Source organism: Grampus griseus (genome assembly GCF_964374135.1).
Source record: "Grampus griseus genome assembly, chromosome: 2".
Lineage (NCBI taxonomy): Eukaryota > Metazoa > Chordata > Mammalia > Artiodactyla > Delphinidae > Grampus > Grampus griseus.
In genome coordinates this window covers 170,615,448-170,634,799 of record NC_139018.1, presented here as the reverse complement: position 1 = coordinate 170,634,799, position 19,352 = coordinate 170,615,448, and the positions used below count along the sequence as shown (strand labels likewise).

The window sequence follows — 19,352 nt, the reverse complement described above, 5'->3', positions numbered from 1 at the left end:
TATATCTTCCCAACACTGAATGAAATTTGTCTTATAGTAAGTTAACAACTTCAGCTGGAATCATTGGGAGACCCCAACTCATGCCTCCTAAACTTTAGTATGTTATAGTCACAAGTAGTAGATTTGTTTGCTTTTTGCAATTTCAATTTTTTAAAATCATTAATGAGGTAGCAGGCTCCATTTTGTCTACTAAATTACAAGGAAAATTGTCTTATTGGCAATATTAAAACAATTTATGATCAGTGGCAGTTTTTCAGAATTGAGTCCTGAGAAATACATATGAAAATAAATTTGCTGTGTTTTTACTAGAGAGAGAAAATTATTGATTAAATAAATTAGTTTTCATCTAAATAGTTTTATGTGTGACAACTTAGCAGGACTATAATCTGAATTGTTAAGAAGCAAACAAAACTTGTTCGGTCATCTTAGAAAAGCTATCTCTTTCTGTCTATGACTTACATAGAAAATAAACTCCACTTTCTCATTTGAATATCCCTGTTTATGGTTTAGCTATTGACAGTCCACTCTAGGAAGCTGAAAGATTAAAAATAGAAAATTCTTCATTTTTAGTCACAAACTAATCAGCTAATTTACTGATTTGATCCCCCCTTCCCCCAACATAGCACACTTATATTTCAGGATCTGAACAGATCTGGCTTTCTCAGAACACTTACTATATTAACAGTACTTAGAAGTTTCTGGGTAGTTCCAGTTTCCGTTTAGCAGAGGCTGGTGTGGTGACAGTTGCCGTTTGTCACCCTCTTTAGAATATTTGTAGAAAAACTGACCTAGAGGGAAGCTAAAGAGAAGAGAATCCAAGTTCTGGTACCTGTGAGTACTCTGGTGTCTGTCTCACCCTCCCCACCTCAGCCTCGCTCCTACCCCGGGTGTCTGCACGTGCCTGTCAGGTAGGTAGACCTGTAATCAGCACTGTTAGCTCCTGCTTTAGGCATCTTATGAATTAAATGCAGTTGCAGGCTAATCACCATTTACAGCATTGCCTCCGTGAGACTGTATGTTCAGTGTTCTAAACAGGTGACTCATAAATCAGGTTTAGGTTTGAAAAGACCATCAGTAACTGAGGACCTGTCTAAAAATAGTAATAATCATGATGGCTGGCCTTTGCATGAAACATCACAGTTTATAAAGCCGTTTACCTGCGTGGTCTCATTAAAACCTTACCATAAACCTAGGAGATAAGCAGGGATGACCAGCACCATTTTGTTCTTAAGAAAAACCAACCTTGTGAGGGTTTAGGTCACTTCTTCAGAGCTGCATGCCTAGTTGTGAGAACTGAGACCAGATTCGAGGTGTTCTTCCAGAAGGTCAAGCAATCTTTCCCCCTCTCTCCACTACCAGTACCTTTTTAAAAGGCTGAGGTCATAAAGAGCTGTGTTTTAACCTCTTTGTCTACTTTTAACTATTTTTAATTTATTGGAATAAGGATATGATATTGACTGTCATTCCCACTGAGCAGTTAGTCTCTACTTCAGAGTCTTTAGGATCTAAGGAGCTCAATCATTATTTTGACGCCAAGCGTACATATAAAATAAGTTCATAAATGTATTTTTAGCTGTTAGTTTCTCCTTTGTAATACTTCCAGAATTTTAATTTCAAGCAGGACCTTGACATACCATCTCTAATTACATGGTCCCTTTAATGAAGAATCCCAAATTCAGAAATGGAAATGAACACTAGTGTGTGTACTCAGATCCTAAAGAGAATCAGGTACTGGTCCTATATAAAGTGTTACATATGGGCTTTAGAGAAAGTCCATAGTTTTGTTTCCTGGGGATTTGGGTTGGGGGGTGGCGTTGTTTTTACGTTTTGTTTCGTTTCATTTTGTTTTTTACATCTCTTTTGTGGGGGAAGTTTGGATATTTGGTTTGTATTCAGATACATATTTTATAGTAATTTTTAAAAACAAAAGAGTAGGGACAGAGGTAAATTGATCAATGTGATCAAAGATACTGGACAAGAGAGGAATTTTGGAATGCCTCCAGGTATCAGAAAATGGCTTTCTAAAATGCTAAAAGCATTCCAGTGGGTATCAGACAAGCTGGATTTAAATCCCACCTCTGTAAACTCAGCTGTGTGATGTTGGGCAAGTTCCTTAACCTCAGTTTCCTCAGCTGTAAGATGGCCTTTGTATCTACTTTACATCATTATTCAGGTACTCAATAAGTTGACCATACTGTTGTTTAAAAAAGAAAAAAATCCAAAACTGTGTAGCATAGAGCTTATTCAGTAATCTCCAAAGAACTGAATTCTACACAGATGGTATTTGAAATTTTTAGCATCACCCGTAATGGGGTTTGTTTTGTTTTCTTCTCTCTCTCTCCCTCTTATTCTTTCTTCACCCCGCCCCGTTGTAGACTTCATCAACCCTGTTTGGACAAGGGATATATATTTTAATTTTAAAGAGCCCTTGTATTCTTTGTAGGTTGCTAAAATATATTGATAGCATCTTTTGTCTGAATGATTTCAGTGTGGTACATTTCTTTCATCTTTAAGAATAATTTTACTTGTTGTAGATAGTTCAGTATTCACCCATCCTTAGACATTATCTAGAAGTTGCCTTTTGTTTAATTCTGTCTTTTTCTCTTCCTTTTAAATCACGTTGTCTTCTCTCTACCTTTGCATCCCTTCCGTCACTTCCATTCACCTTGCTGTACCATTCTCATCACTGTTTCCTGCTGCCCCAGCCATAGTTTTTTCTTTATCCTGTGCACCTTGTTTAGTTTGGTTTGCAACTTTCCCATCACATAATTGAAGTGGTTCTGCAGGACAGGCCATAAAGCAGCTACTCATTTCTTTGTAAACTTCCTAGGTACAATTCACAGAGCTGTTTTTGGTTGAACCATGGTGCCTGAACAGAGCAGTTTGTTTAAATCTGAAGTTAGGATTAGCTTGAATAATTGAATGTAACAAATGTTATTGAGCAGCTACTTGTGTTAAGCACCGTGCTCGGCCTCCGGGTCATGGCATCCCTGCTGTCCATGGCCTCTGTTTTACGGGGCCAGAGGCGCGAAGCAGCAGGGAGACACAAGCCAGGAGACCAGGGCAAGCGCGACTACGAAAATGCCCTAACCTTGCCTCTGGGCAAAAGCCACACACTTTTTTTCACTAAGAGTTCTATTAAATTGTAGGGATATGTTATTAAAGCGTCAATAATAATAGCTAGGTAAAGTATGATACAACATTGAGTAAAAATAATTTGTTAATTTTTTACTAAAACCAACAGCACTTAAATTCTCAACTTGATCTTGATTGTCTCCTCTGTTCCTAAGAAACTGTACTCTTTCTCACCTACAGGGGTTTGAAAACGTTAACGGTCCCCAGTGCTGGGTCCCCATCTCCTCTCACGCTGTTTCTTGTCCCGCTGTGGCTTCCTGACACCTGCTCTCTCCTGCAGCTCTCCCTTCAGCTGGTGCCTCTGCTAGGAGGCCTGCCAAGCTCCCCACCGTCTTTCCAAATGGGAATCAGGATGGGTCCTTCCTTCTCCTTCGAGGCCAGCTCGCCTTCTTCACCATTCTGAACTGGTCCTCCTACCCAGCAAATTGCTAACTCACTTCACCGTTGTGCCCCTACCCAGCGCTGCTCTGTGCAGAGTTCCTCTTCCCGAGCTCTAGGAGCTGGGCGCTTCTTGCCGTCTGTTTACTGGGTTTTAAAGAAACAAAAAATCCCCTCTTTTTTAAATTTATAAACGAACAGCTTTTTTCCTCCTTTTCAAATGTCTTAAACACAGTTTAACTGTATGTGAATGTTGGCACCGTAGCTGCGTACCGTCACAACCGCGGGCACTGCCCCCTTGCCCTCCCCGCCCATCCTCCCCGTTCTTCTGAGCTTGAAAGCCTGTACAAGGCCATTTTATATTCATGTGGTTAAATTACCGATGCATTTAAGTTCTGCTTTTTCCTTTGGTGCTTCTTAGGTCAGCTTGAGCAATCAACAAATTGTATGCTCAGATTTCCTCTGCTGTTGGTATTGAGGGCTTATCTTTGTGTCTCTGTTTCCATATTCTCTGAGGAACCAGCTGACTAAATACTAGATGGAGTGAGTTTCGATCTGCTTAGACTTAAGGCTGCTTTTTCTAAAGAATTTGTCTTGACAGGTATGATTATTAAAGAATAAAGTAATTTCAAAATTAGTGTTTTAAAAAGTAATTCCAAATCTCCTCTTCTAATCTTGGGTGTATTAAAAGTCTTTGAGGTATTGAAAAAAATGATTCTGCGGCCTCCAGTTATAAAATACTGTATGTACAAAAACTAGAGTCACTGGCTTGGTGTAGTCATTGCTGTACTCCAGAATGGCCGTGTTTACACGTTGTAAATCTCTTAGGCCCCTTAAAAATGTGTTGGAATGTTTAAGCTTGAGGTTAATCACGTTTGAGTTAAGGAGGTCATTGTGTTGTTTTCCTAGTTGTTGTTTGTGTCCGTATACAGCCCATTAGCCCTTTCTGGGGATGGGAGCTGAGTCTCAGGTTACAGTAAGAAGAGATAAGGCTGCCTGCCATTCAATGCTTCAGAAGAATATTGTAATACACACTGCTTCTGTCAAGTGGATATACATGACAGCCCGTAAACATGGAAACCTATCCGGATAACTGTTGCTGGCCGCCAGTAGCCACATAAAGCCTGTTTTACATTCGGAAATGCTAAGCTTTTAGCTGTGACCTAACTAAGCAAAAGGAGTAATTTTCTGCCTTTCAGACTCATCAGCTGAGGCTTACAAAGCTTGCATGTTTTTCACAGGTGCCTTCAAACAAGTTTTTTTATTCTTTATACCTTCAGTTATTGGTAACCTGACAGACTGGAATTATTCTAAATGTTCACTTTCTAAAATTATATTTAGGATAATTTTTAATTATCCTAAATGATTCTTAGCCTTTTAGTCAAAGCCAATCTGTCTTCACATGGGTAAGCATGTGCTTATGAGGTTTAAGAAAAGACTTTCAAAAAAATCTTTATTTCCTTGCTGATAGAGTACACGCTATGTGCAGAAAGAGCAACTCCACTTTATTCTATGGTTTGATTATAGAAGCAGGGCTTTTGGGCATCTTGTCCTCCAGGACAAGGTTGTTTTTGTTTTTTTTTTCCTTAATTATCCTAATCCCTGAAAAGGTTATTGTGTTGGAAGTTGATTTAAAGCTGAGACAGTCTTCAGGAAAGAATAAATGGGTAGAGGAATTGTACATTTAAGGAAATTGTTCATTTAAGGGAATCAAGTTGCTTGTTTATAAGTACTGTGGTTTCAAAGTGCCCTACAAGCTTTTTGTGTGTATCACGTCCTATTGCATCATCTGAGTTTGGGCCATTTACCAATGCTATTTCCTCATCGAGCCCAAGAAAAGGAACATTTTCCATAAACTACTCTGCATCAACATTTGATTCTACTCTGCGTTCCAACTTTGAATTTTTTTCGCTATTAAATCTATGGCTTTTATTTAAATCAGGTCTGTTGATTTAAGTCAAGAGATATCTTTTCTTGATCGTATATTGTCAGAGATCTAAGTAACAGTGGTTCATGAACATTCTTGCAAGAAGCTAAAATAACATTGCGACAAAAAGAATTTACTGGTAAAGATTTATTTTAATTGGATAACTGCTAAAAACTTAAGTAGGAAAAAACTTGTCTCATTTAAATTTGTAAGCCTGTTTAAGAAGTAATTTGGCTTTCAGGTTTCCTTGGAGTTCTCAGGGAGAAGTCGTGGTTCATTTTTGTATTAGAAAACTAACCTTGAAAATAAATCTTTACCTATGTGCCTAAGAAAACTAAGAGAGTACCTAATAATAATATTGTGCCCCAAATAAACTTAATATGCTGTTTCTTAATTCTTTGTATCCCTCTTATGTGATTCTTCACTGGCGTCTGGCTGAGCAGCAATAGCATTTCTTGAAGTAAACTTAATCCAAATTGCTTCTGTAATTCTTTTCCAGATAATGGATTCATACCTGATTCACTCCTAGAAGATGTGATGAAAGCATTGGACCTTGTTTCAGATCCTGAATAGTAAGCTACATACGAAGTATTACTTAACCAACTCTTAGTTCTGTTAAATGTAAAACGTTATACACACATTATTGCCTTTTTTAAAAAAATCTAAGCGTTTATGCATATATGAAGCATAGCACTTGATATTAAGCAACGATTTAGGAAGCAGTCAGACCAATCGGTATTATAGCAGAGACTTGACTTACTTAAAGTGAGCTTCCTTTTCCACTCTGCACTTATGGTCTAGTTTTTTAAAAAGGGTCCTAAAAATGTAAATGCCTTTTTCCTTATTTTTCTCACTGTGAAACTTCTTCCATGTTTTGAAATTTTGTGCATGTCTTTAGCACCTTCAGCAAAAGTAGTGACAGGTATGTAGAATGTCTGTATTGCTAGTCGTCCCGCTTAAATAACCAGCAGGCCTTTGACATTCAGTCTTAAAGACCCTGAACATTCTAAATGATCTGAAACCTTTGCAAGTGGCCCCAGTATGTTACAGAATATAATTTTCAGTATTGCCTAACATTAATGTCAGTCGTTGTCTTCGTTAATAATGTACATTATTACATCTATAACTTCTTCCATAAATTTGGGATCTTTATTATCCACGGGAAAATCTCTCTCTGGTTAAGTGGATAGATCTTTTGATCAAATATGGTAATCAAATATATAATATATTAATCAAATATAGGTGATTTAAAAATCACATTTGATCTACACTATGTTTTCCTTTTTCTGCACAGTTGTCTTGTCTTGTTTTCCCCTTCTGAAAATGTATCTGACAGTGAACAAACTTTAGCTTACAAACATTTAAGGAAAGGATTCAGCAAAAGCAGCATAAAACATATTGGTACACAGTTTTTAGAACTTGATCCTGTTCTGTTTTTAAATAGTTAGGGTGTATTTTCTTCAAAAGTATGAAATACATATAAACATTTGCAGACTAATCACATCTGAATTAATATGTCTCAATGTCAGTACCTAGCGCTGTGATGTTACCCTTACTTAGTAGACATAATTGTTGATTCCAACTTAAAGAGGAGAAATTCAGAGACAGTTGAACTAGTCCAGTAAATGAGATAATAGTAACTACCGTACTTCTTAACTGATTTCCAAGTGGAGACCTTGTTTACATTGCTCTAATATGCAAAAGGGAATTGAACGGAGGTAATTTTGGTTACTAACAATTCTTAAGATGGGAAGGAGGAAAAAGGCAAAGTTGGTTTTTTGTTTCAGATTCTTACGTAGATGCCTATACGTCATCTACTTAATTTTCCTTGTTTCATCAGAATACATAACATACCCTGCATTTTAAAGTTAGCACAGTAGAGTCAAATTGTTTTTCTAGAAGTAGCTGAAAGATTGCACTGAGTTATTTATTCGGTCCTTTGGTCTAGTCACGTTTATAATATGTGATGGCCCATTAACAGGGCCTTATTATCGAGGACTAGTAAATTATATTAAATATAATATGACCTTGCCTTTCTCTGTTTCATGTCATAACCTCCTGGCATTACTCAGACCCATTAAAGTGTCATATCCTTTGCATGTTGTACAGTTGACCCTTGAACAACACAGGGGTCAGGGGCACTGACCCCCGCACAGATGAAAATCCGTGTGTAACTTTTGACTCCCCCAAAACTTAACTACTAATAGCCTACTGTTAACTGGAAACCTTACCAGTAACATAAACAGTCTATTAACACATATTTTGTATGTTATATATATTATATTACTGTATTCTTAAAGTAAGCTAAAGAAAAGAAAATGTTATTAGGAAAATCATAAGGAAGAGAATTTATTTATGGTACATGTATGTATTTATTGAAAAAAAAATCCACATATACGTGGACCTGTGCAGTTCAAACCCATGTTATTTCAAGGGTCAACTGTATAATAAGTTGTATTTAACCTGACATTTATAGTTTGAAAGATAACATGGAGAATGAAAATTTTCTGAAAAGACCATTTTCATTTTTAAAACTCTCTTCAAACTGCAGTCCACTTTTCTCCGCCTTCTTTCTAGTCACACATAATACCTGTCAGCAGCCTGGGCTACACCTGATCGTTACACCTATACTTCAGCTCTTTGAGAATTATCTTACCTTTTTTAACCTTCAGTTTACACTGTAGGAATTTTAAGCCTCCACCTCATTTGGTTCTTGAAAGTAAGCATTTTCGGAGATGTTTCTGTTTATCTGATGTACCACTGCTTTTGATGCTGTTTCTTTTTCTCTTTGGGCTTAAAAAAAAAAAAAAAAGTTTATTTTAAGTTAAATGCCTCTTTTGATAGTTAAATTCAGGCATAGCCATGAAGCAAAGAGACTGTGCCTCTGGGAGGTTAAAAGCTTGTTTTCACAAGCCTGGGTTTTTAAGTTACTTTACCTAATAAGGAACAATATTCCAAAGTCATCATCATAATTTAAATTCTAAATAGTAACAGATTACTCTGGTTTAAAAATAACCAAGTTTTGGCAAATTAGATGTCATCCTGTGTATTTGTCATTAAGGGTTTAAAAAGAACAGCTGTCAGGATTTTTGGCAGTCAGATGTGTTATAGTAATTTAATCATGGAAGAAGAAAAATAAGCTTTTTTCCCATTGGTATCCACTGTTTTTCTTTTTTCTCTCCCCATAGTATAAATCTCATGAAGAATAAATTAGATCCAGAAGGATTAGGAATCATATTATTGGGTCCATTTCTTCAAGAATTTTTTCCTGATCAGGTAACATAGCTGAAGAAATATATTTATTGTTTTGTTCTGTTGGGAGGATCATATTATGATTGCTTCAGCATTTTTTTCTACTAGTTAAAAATGTTCTCACATGCAGATATTAGACTAATAAAGCACTATTGTCATGTAAATACTTTCCCAACAGAGAGGATAGAAGAGTTGTGTGTTCCAGTACAGCAACACAAAACTTTGGGGGACAGGGGTGGTGGAAGAGAGTATATACACCAATATAGACACATTGATATTGTTTTTCTAAAGGAAGATTCAAATTCAGAAGTTTGTGGAGTAAAAAGAGAAAGATTCTCTTAAACCACTCCCACCCCTGTTTTCCTTCTCTCGGGTAACTGTTGTTGATTGATTGGTATGTATCTTTTTAGAACTTTCTAAATACTAGCAAAGAAGGTAAAGGAGCCTGCATGTAGTGCGAACTGCTACCAGTGCTAAGTTCGAGGAGAATTTTAGTTGAGTAAAAGGAAAGCCTTTTACTGGAGTGGAGCTGTGCTGCTTCATGCTGGGACATGCCTTCCACTGGCTGTGACAGGAGCTGAGTTAAAAGGATCTATCTATACCCGTCTCAGTATGCTCAGGTTATGTCTGTGTCATTGGCTAATTCTACAGCCTACACCTGGCTTGTCTTCCTATCTGAGTGCAGGGTTTTACCACCCACCCAAATTATTTAGCCAGGTGTATTGTGATCATTTCATCAGATACCAGCATGGTTTATGGTAAGACTAGCAGGCGCAGCTACCATTTATTGAGCATGTACTATGCACCCAGGCACCATGTGCCCTACAAATTAGGTATTATTTTCCCCCCATTTTTGTCAGTGAGGAAACAGAGGATTAGAGAACTTAAGAAAATGGTTTAACGTCATACTGCTAGCATGAGGCCAATTCAGGATCCAGTGTAGGTTATCCAAGCAAAGAGACAAAGTACTTTAACCACTGTTTTACACTACCTTTCGTTGCTATTTATTTTATATCAGTTGTTAGTTACTAGAACTGGAGATATGTAAATTGTATTCAATTGTAGTAAAATATTTATTTTGTAGGTTAAAGTATATTAACTAACTCTGAAAATCAACAGCCAAATTATCTAAGCGACTAATTGCACTGACTCATGTATACAATTAAGATGATTGAATAAATTCTAGAGTTTTCTGTTTTGTAAAGCATTTGAAGGGGATACAAAAAGTTATGAGAGCTTAGATTTTAGACATGAAAAGTTGAAAACAGTTAAAAATGTAAACAGTCTTTCAAAATAACAGCTGAAGAGATAATGCACAGTAGTGTATGATTCACAAATTAATTGAGACGATTGTTAGAAAGACCCCAAAGTAATGAGGAACCCAAATAGTGTGTTTAAGGCAAACTTTACAAAGTAAGATTTGAACCAGATCTTGAAAAATGAGAAAAGACTTTAAAAAATCACAAATGTGCAAAGAGCCAACAACCAAAGCGCTCTTCATGGGAAGATGAAGAATATGCTTGTCTCAAACAGAATTCAGGAAGGTGAGTGGTTGGAGATAAGACTGGAAGGGTAGGTTAGGTCCTGTAGTTTAGGCTTCTTGGTTGCAAATCCCAGCCTGAACTGCCTGACGTGGGCCAGAAAGATAGGAATTGGGAGGAGTAGCTCAGAGCAACGGGAGGACAGAGGAAGCAGCGCCTGGAAGGTGGTGCCGGGAACCTCTGGGGCTGGAAGGAGTCTCATCCCCATCTCATCCCTTCTCGTTGGAAAGGAGTTCCTTCTCTTGCTTCCAACTGGAAAAAATTCCAAGGAGGGACACTGGACCAACTTTTGTCACAATCAATCAGATATGACCAGGAAGATCCTTAAGGGGCATGGGCACGGGGACACTCAGCCGTAGGCACTAAAGGGAATCACTGGGAGTCAGGCACCTGCAGGGGCCCGACCGTTAACGTCCTTCAAGGCTACGTTTAGGGAGGTGAACTTGAGCTTTAGCGAACTGAGAACCAAAGAACAGTGGGAATGACATGATCACTTTCTCTGGAAGTTAGTATAATGATTTATTCAGTTTCCTTTCTCTATTGAATGTTGTTTAAATCTCTCAGCACTATGTTTCCTTTTCACAGTTAAGGTTCACAATATTCAGAAGATATTTGTGGGGATGGAAACCCCCAATTTGGTACTATGGACCGAATTGGAAGTATTGGTGCATATGTTTGGAATCTGAGTGAAAGTGGTATCACTGCCTTTCTGTATTTATTGAGAGGAACAAATTATAAGCAGAAAAAAAGCAGACGTACATTTTTGGAAATTTTTTTGCATTTTAGAACTGTGTCCTTTTTTAAAAAAAATTAAAGTAATACATGCACTTATTTAAAAATATAAACTGTAGAAGAGCTTATAATAAAAATCAGCACTCCCCCAGTTTCTAGTCTCTTCCCCAGAAGCAAATTTCAGCTTTTAGATTTTATGGTAGTTAACTGCATAAGTCTAAGTGTCTTGCTTTGTCAGATGATTCCGTAATCAAAGGAGGTGGAATTAAGAAACTTCCATTTTAATTTCAATTGCTAATTAGAAATTGCCTGATATAAAGATGTAAAGTTTTAATTGTTCTTTGTTTATAACAGGGTTCCAGTGGTCCAGAGTCTTTTACTGTCTACCACTACAATGGACTGAAGCAATCAAATTACAATGAAAAGGTATGATAACTCATACCTTGTAATTTGTCTTCACCTGGCTTGATAAAATATAGGCGTATATAACAGTGTTTGATTCCCATAAACTTGCCACCTCAGGAAGGAGATTATTCTAGGAGTCTCTTCACTATCAGAGCATATTTTAGACCTGGACTCAGTGAGATCTTCATTGGAATGTTGGAGCAGTAGTGTCACTGGGACAAGATAACTCCATCTACATACATGTTGTTACCCTTGGGTGTTGTAGATATTACTAAATCAAGTTTAGTGTGCTGAAAGTTACTGATCTGTTTAAATGGAGGAGGAAGGGGTAAGAGTGAGATTTTTGATTTCGAAAAATATTTTAAAGGATTTAAATTAACATCCATAACACCTAGCATTTATTGAGCATTTACCTGGAATTGGCTTAAGCACTTTGTTTTATCTGAAGTTTAACACCATCCCATGAAGTAAGTATTGCCTGTATATTCCCCTTTTACAGTGGAGGAAACTGCCGCATGGGAGAGGTAAGCAGCTTGCCGCCGTCAGGCAGCCGGGAAACGGCGGAGCTGCGACGGGAGCTGAGGGCGTCCCCCTTAGAGCCCGCGGCTCACCCGCTGTGCTGTGCTCCACGGACAAAGGCACATCAGTGCTTCACGTCCAGATATACGCACCGGCTTTAAATCAAAACTTTGGTCTCGCCCATTCACCCTCTTTGATTAATGAGCTTTGCCTACACCTAAGATACAGCTCCTGTGTTTGCATTTATGCCAGTAACAGCCACAGTAGCTATAGCTAATATTAGAAGGTGTAAAGCCTAACGTGCCTTTTGTGTGTGTGGGAATACAGAAGTTATTCCTTTATTTTACTATATCTTTTAAATGTCAGAAAGCAGAAACCAAACCAAAAAACCAAGTATTTATACAAATAAAATAATAAACTATAAAACTGTACTAAGGGAGTAAAGGAAGACTTGAACAAATGATGACAGAAAGGGTGATAATTGAGCACGCTGTGTTCAGAGAGCAGGGCGATTCCCGGCAGCGTCAACAGACTCACCCCTCACAGTTGGGAGCTCCCACTGGCTTTTGAGTTGGAAGGTGCCATAGAGACAGTTGGTGCTGAACCGCTGTTTACTTCCCTCACGAATGGCCTCCGGTGTCTTGAAATACTGTGGCAGGGGGTGTCTTCTTCCAGTGCCAGCAACTGGCCCCATTGTCCTGAAGCAAGTGGTTCCGTTTTTAATACCTTAAACGATTACCCTCTGTACTAGAGTATAATTGCTCTACAATGTGTGTCAGTTTCTGCTTTATAACAAAGTGAGTCAGCTATACACATACATGTATCCCCATATCTCCTCCCTCTTGCGTCTCCCTCCCACCCTCGCTATCCCACCCCTCTAGGTGGTCACAAAGCACCGAGCTGATCTCCCTGTGCGGCTGCTTCCCACTAGCTGTTTTACATTTGGTGGCTAACATGCCTTTTTAATTTGAAACATCCATGCTGGTTTCAGATGTATCTAAATTGAGGATGGCTAGAGAAAATAGATCATCATGTATATTAGATGCATAATTTCAGTTAGAGCAAATCTAAACCTGTGATTAAAATGTATTTGCATAACAATATAAATTAGAACTTTTATTACATTAGGTTTGAAGATCTTTTTCATAGTAAAATGATTGACTGATATCTATAGCAAAATATAAATTGTCAGTAAGCCGACTTGTATGCTCTGTTCTAATGTGTGTAAATGAGTGCTTCCTCTAGAGTTTGAAGTTTTATGTAGCCTTGTCATAGAAGGAACTTTATAGTCACTACTTAGTTCCTTGCCCATACAATCCCTGCAAGGTAGGTCAGTCACATATTATCCATATTTTACAGATGAGGCCTCTGAGACAGGGAGATTAAGTGACTCAGCCAGGGTCACACAGCAAGTCATTGGCAGAGCAGGGATTGGAACTGAGTTCCTGATTCCCAATCGTGTCCTTGGTCTGCTTGACCACGCTACCTGTATATAGTAAGTTTTCAAGTCGTGCTCTTGACAAGCGTCTGACATACTAACAAAGAGGTCAGAAATCAAAGATGAACTATTAACATGACAGTAGTATGTAAGCACTCTTAACACGAAGCATGTATGCCATTAAGTTGCAGAGGTATACCGTAAAGTTACTCAGGAGCTAGAAATCTGGTAGACCTCAGCGTAAGGTACTACTAAAACTAGCTGAGGAAACAGACAACAGAAGGCTGGCCAAGCGGAAGGGAATGTGGCCCACCAGGGGGCACAGGCCAGGGAGGCCACACAGGTAGGTCGGGGTACTCCACCCAAGCAGGTCTGCTCTAACACCACGAGCAAGGGATTTTCAGAGAAAAGTTTTGCTTTGGAGAGCTGAAAAGCATGACTTACAGTTTTTATAGTAAATTTATTCCATCAAAACTAGAAAGTACTACAGCAACCAAAGTACAGATGCAAAAAAGTAAAAGTATTTGTTTCACATTAAAGTATGTCTTTAGAGCCTCCTAAAAAGAGATTTATGAAACCAAATTATCTGGCCTAGTAATAGAAAATATTCCCATATTTAATGTATTTTAAGGAGACTCCATCTTAAGGCTAATCAGGTTGTTTCTCTTGGCTCCTTGGTCAAATAGTTTATAGCTTTTATCTTGGAAGAACGTAATTACAATCATGTGTATCAGCCACTGAGTGTAAAAATCATTACACATACTTTGGAAGAGGGTAGTCGTCTGTATCTGTTCCTTTTAAATTATGCAGTTAGAATTTCTCTTGGTACAAAGCGAAATTCACGACTGAATGCTTTAATGTATGCGGTGGGCGCTTATAATGAGGTAGGGCTTTAGCTAGTATGTTACTTCACAAATGACTTCTAAAAGTTAGTTGTTTAAAGAAATCAGAATAAAACTTTTCTGACATCTATCCACCTGCCAGTGTATCTTTTTAATAGTCGTCATTGCCATTACATATAGAGATTTTTGTTTCTGACCTGACGTCCTTTAATTTTTTTTCTCCATGATTTTTCATGCAGAACAAAGTATATTCATGAATAGTATTTCAGAAGTATTTAGTACAATAATAGAAAATTTCATTGACAAACATCCAGTTTGCTTGCAGCTCTGGAAATTCAACATTTAGATTGAAAGAAGAAAATAAGTCCTTCTCAGAATATATAGCTGAGTGCCTCCATATTAAAGCAATAGGAACTAAGTAAATGTTGTTATATAAAGAAAATATATTACTGGAAGAATGATTTTTCTTTTATCAGAAATAGTATGTTCTTGGGATTTGCATACACTTCTTATAAATCATGATCTTACAATCTAAATTCAGCTAGTAGTTAAAATTGTTTCACCATTCATTTCCAGATTTATTTTCACATTAATCAGGAAGCAGATATTCTAGCTTATAATTTCTATCAGAATAAAACTAGATATAACGTTCCATATGAAACAGTACACAGTGCCCTGTTTGTTTGTAGCCTATGAAAAGCTCTGTATCCCTCACAAGACTTTGCTAAGAATATTGATTGATTGACCTTGTGGCTTTATTTTGTTCAACAGGTAATGTATGTGGAAGGAACCGCAGTTGTTATGGGTTTTGAAGATCCCATGCTACAGACAGATGACACTCCTATTAAACGCTGTCTCCAAACCAAATGGCCATACATTGAATTACTCTGGACCACAGATCGGTCTCCTTCACTAAACTGATTTGCCGAAGTATTTATAAGGAAGATTGTAGTAGCAGATGTTGAAAGAGGGATGAAAGACTGGCGATTGGCTCAATTAAGCTATACACTGGTATCATTGATTAACTGTAAATAACAATTGAAAACACATTTTCAGTGTTTAAGATATGTTTAAATTATTTGTTTTAAAGCTTTAAGTTAAAGGTTACCCTATTTAAACTCTTTATGTGAAATTTACTAGCAAAACTAAGCAGTAATCAAAGTTTATCACTGTTGCAGTCAGATAATTTGGTCATTTATCAAGCATCGTATTATAACATTTTTATATTGAGTATCAAAGTTACTATTTATAAACTTCTACTTGGGGTTTTATTTCATTCAGGCACAGTCTATTGTTTAAATGATTCTGGCATGCAATGTATCAGCCTCCACACTGAAATGCAAAAGAGTTTATCTTTGTTATTTTCTAAAATCTGGTTTCCATTAGAAACATTGATTGATAAATAACAAATTGTCAACCTGGACCTTTGACAATTGGCTTAGCTCTGGCATGTTTATAAAAAGTAGAAGCTATAAGGGAACATTACCATTTATTCACAGACATATAGAGGAAAGAGAATCTGATTGATAGTCTTAAGACTGTCAGCTTTCACTGTATTGCCAAATACACTTCTCCAAATTTGTCCTAACAGCCCCGTAAGCCAGCTTTCTTGTATATTTTAAATGTGAGAAATGCATGAGAACATGTTATTACATTAGTGTATTGCATTATTTATTATGATCCTAGTGGATGGCCTAAATAAACACTGTTTTTTCTTCAACTGTATCCTTGATTTTTCACATTCATGGCTCAAAATAAATACTTTTAAATGATTCTGCCCAGTAACCCTGAGAGCACAGCATAGAACAGACGCCTACCGGATGCACACGACCCCTCGACAGGGGCACCAAACCTTATGCTTACCTAGGACTTCCGTAACTCAGACAGCCAGGAGCACCAGAACCTGACGGGCAGCTGTCTGCATCAGTGGACAGAGTTGCAGAAGCCCCATCCTGTTCACTGAGAGAGATTTACTATATGTTGATAGGTTTGTTGCCCAGCAATTTGAGATGTGAATAGCCAGAAAATACTTTCTTTCCTTCACTTGAGAAGCCAACAAGATATCCTCTATAGGAATTTTAGAACTGAACTTTTACCTTCAACAGTATAGTTGAATATGTATTTCCTCTCTAAGTCTCTTGGGGGTTTTATTTATATTTTTATAGACATTAACAATTACAATGATTAGATTTTAGCATAGGAAAAAAGTAGCACAAAATTTTATATATAACAACTTTTGGTAGCACTGTGTTCAGGAGTGTGATACTAGCTACTACAGTTACAGCTGTAAAGTGTATTTTTGGTACATCTTGCCTATTACCAAATGGCTGTAAAACACATTATACTAGAATTAATCTCTAACTCTGGTCCTAAATTCCATAAGGATTATGAAAAAGCATAGATTCTTCTCAAACATTGAGCCTACAGTGTAGTCATTTCTCCTTACAGTTGCTTCATAACAAACCATCCCAAAATTCCACAACATAATCATTTTACAAAGCCTGTGGCTCAGGAGTTTGAACAGAATACAGTGGGCATGGCTTATCTGCCTCTCAATCTGGAGGCCCAGCTGGGAAACTGTAGGTTTCTTAACTCATATGACTGGCATGACTGGGACCTTAGCTTGATCTAACTGACAACAACTGGCATGACTGGGACCTTAGCTTGATCTAACTGACATCAAACAAACAACTGCAGATACATTTTCTTTTCATGTCCAAGTGGGACACTTACCAAAACAGACTATATGCTGGACCATAAAACAAACTTAGAAAATCCCCAAAAGTCTGGAAATTAAGCAGCACACTTCTGAATAACCCAAGGGTCAAAGTGGAATTGCACTGGGAATTAGAACATATTTTTTACTGAATGATAATGAAAATAGTACATAGTAAAAATTGTGGAATGTAAATAAAGCAGTGCTTAGAGGGAAATGTATAACTTTAAGTAAATATGGTAGAAAATAGAAAGTTTGGAAATTAGAAAAATAAGCTTTCATCTCAAAAACAAAACTGAAAGTAAAGTAAATAATGAGATAAAAAGAGATACTGACATGCAAAACAAATTTGGACTTTACACACCATCTGTAAAAGTTAACTTAAAATGATCAGAGATCAAATTGTAAGAGCTAAAACTATAAAAGAAAAAACAATCCTCATCATCAAATCCATCTAATGGGTTAGACGGTGGTTTCTTAGAGTACCAAAAACAACAGCAGCAGCAAAGATAAATTGAACTTCATCAAAATTAAAACCTTTGTGTATCAAAGGACACCATCAAGAAGGTGAGATGACAGCCCACAGAATGGGAGAAAATACTTGAAAACCATACCTCATAAGGAATTCGTATCCAGAATATATAAAGAAACCTTATAAAATTAAAAATATTTTTAAATGGGCAAATGATTTGAAGAGAGATATCTCCAAAGATGATACACAAATGGCCAGTAAACACACGAAAACATGCTTAACAAAATTAGTCATTAGGGAAATTAAACTAAAAACCATGAGATACCACTTCACCTACCCTAGGATGTCTAAAATCAGAAAGCTAGATAGTAACGAGTGTTGGCAAAAATGTGGAGGAAATGGAAACAAATTGTTGGTGGAGATATAAAATAGTGAAGTCACTTTAGAAAAACAGTAGTGCAGTTCTTCAGAAAGTTAAATCAAGGGTGAGCATATGACCCAGCATTTCCACTCCTAGGTATACACCCAAGAGAAGCAAAACATATATACACACAACATTTTTTCTTTAAATATTTATAGTGGTGTTACTCATCCTAGCCAAAAATGGAAACGACCTAAATGTCCATTAACCAATGGGTGGATAAATAAATGTACTATATACATACAATGAAAAATTATTTAAAAATTAAGAAGAATTACTGATATGTGCAACCACACGGATGAACTTGGAACACAGGCTAAGAGAAAGAAGCCTGTTGCAAAAGACCACACATTATGATTCCATTTATGTGAAATGTCCAGAATAGGCAAACCATAGAGACAGAAAAGGGATTAGCAGTCACAAGAGCCTAGGATGGGGACAGAGTGGAGGCACAGAATTGGGAAATGATTGCCAGTGTATAGGGGTTTCTTTTGGGGTGATAAGAATGTTCTAGAATAGATGTGATGGTTACACAACAGAATATACTAAAAAACACTGAATTGTAAGAATAAAAGATAAAACACGAAACCCATGAAATAGCAGATATGTAATACGAAAAACGTCAGTAACACCAGAAGTTAGTTCTCTGGGGGGAGGGGGGAAACTAATAAAAAAGGATAAAAACACCTAACAAAATTGATCAAGAACAAAATGAGAAATAAATTATTAACACCAAAAAAGAAAAGGGAAACATTGCTTTAAATTCTCCAGATATTAAAAAGACTGGAGTTAAGAGTACATTCAAACTTAAGTTGTTATTATCTTAAAAGAGACATAAATTTAAACCTCATGGTCACAACAAAGCAAAAACCTGTAATAGATAGATACACAAAAGATAGAGAAAGGAATCTAGGCATATCACTACAGAAGATCATCACAACACATATGAAGAGATCAAGAGAAGAAGAAAAAAAAACGAGGAATTACAAAACAGCCAGAAAACAATGAACAAAATGGCAGTAAGTACATACCTATCAATAATTACCTAAAATGTAAATGGACTAAGTTCTCCAACCAGAATACATATCATGGCTGAATAGGTATAAAAACAAAAAACAAGACCCATCTATGTGCTGCCTGCAACAGACTCACTTCAGTTGTAAGGACACACTCGAAGGGATGTAAAATGATACTCTGCACAAATGGAAAACAAGAAAAAGCCTGGGGTAACTAAATGTTAATCAGGTAAAACTGGCTCCCAGACAAAGACTGTAATAAGAGACAAAAGGTAATTATAAAATGATAAGTCAATCCAACAAGAGGATGTAACGTGTAAATTACACACAGCATAGCAGCACCTAAATATATAAAGCAAATATTAACAGCCCTAAAGGGAGAAGTAGGCATCAGTATAACAATAGTAGGGGACTTTAATAATACACTTTAATAAATGGATACCACATCCAGACATAAAGTCAGAAAGGAAACACTGGACTTAAACTGCATGTTAGACCAGATGGACTTAACATATACAGAACATTCCATCCAAAAGCAACAGGATACACATTTTTCTC

At 37.0% G+C, this 19,352-nt stretch overlaps 1 protein-coding gene across 1 annotated transcript in view; it reads left to right on the top strand.

Moving 5' to 3' along the window:
• The window catches only part of MINDY3 (MINDY lysine 48 deubiquitinase 3), a 93,268-nt gene extending 77,396 nt beyond the window's left edge, over positions 1-15,872 (top strand). Inside the window, exons 12-15 of the mRNA XM_082682058.1 lie at positions 5,940-6,012; positions 8,629-8,716; positions 11,320-11,391; positions 14,941-15,872. Coding sequence (XP_082538184.1) covers positions 5,940-6,012; positions 8,629-8,716; positions 11,320-11,391; positions 14,941-15,090 — 383 coding nt within the window. The 3' untranslated portion in view covers positions 15,091-15,872. The remainder of the gene's footprint in view (positions 1-5,939; positions 6,013-8,628; positions 8,717-11,319; positions 11,392-14,940) is intronic.
• Positions 15,873-19,352: the final 3,480 nt, after the last annotated feature.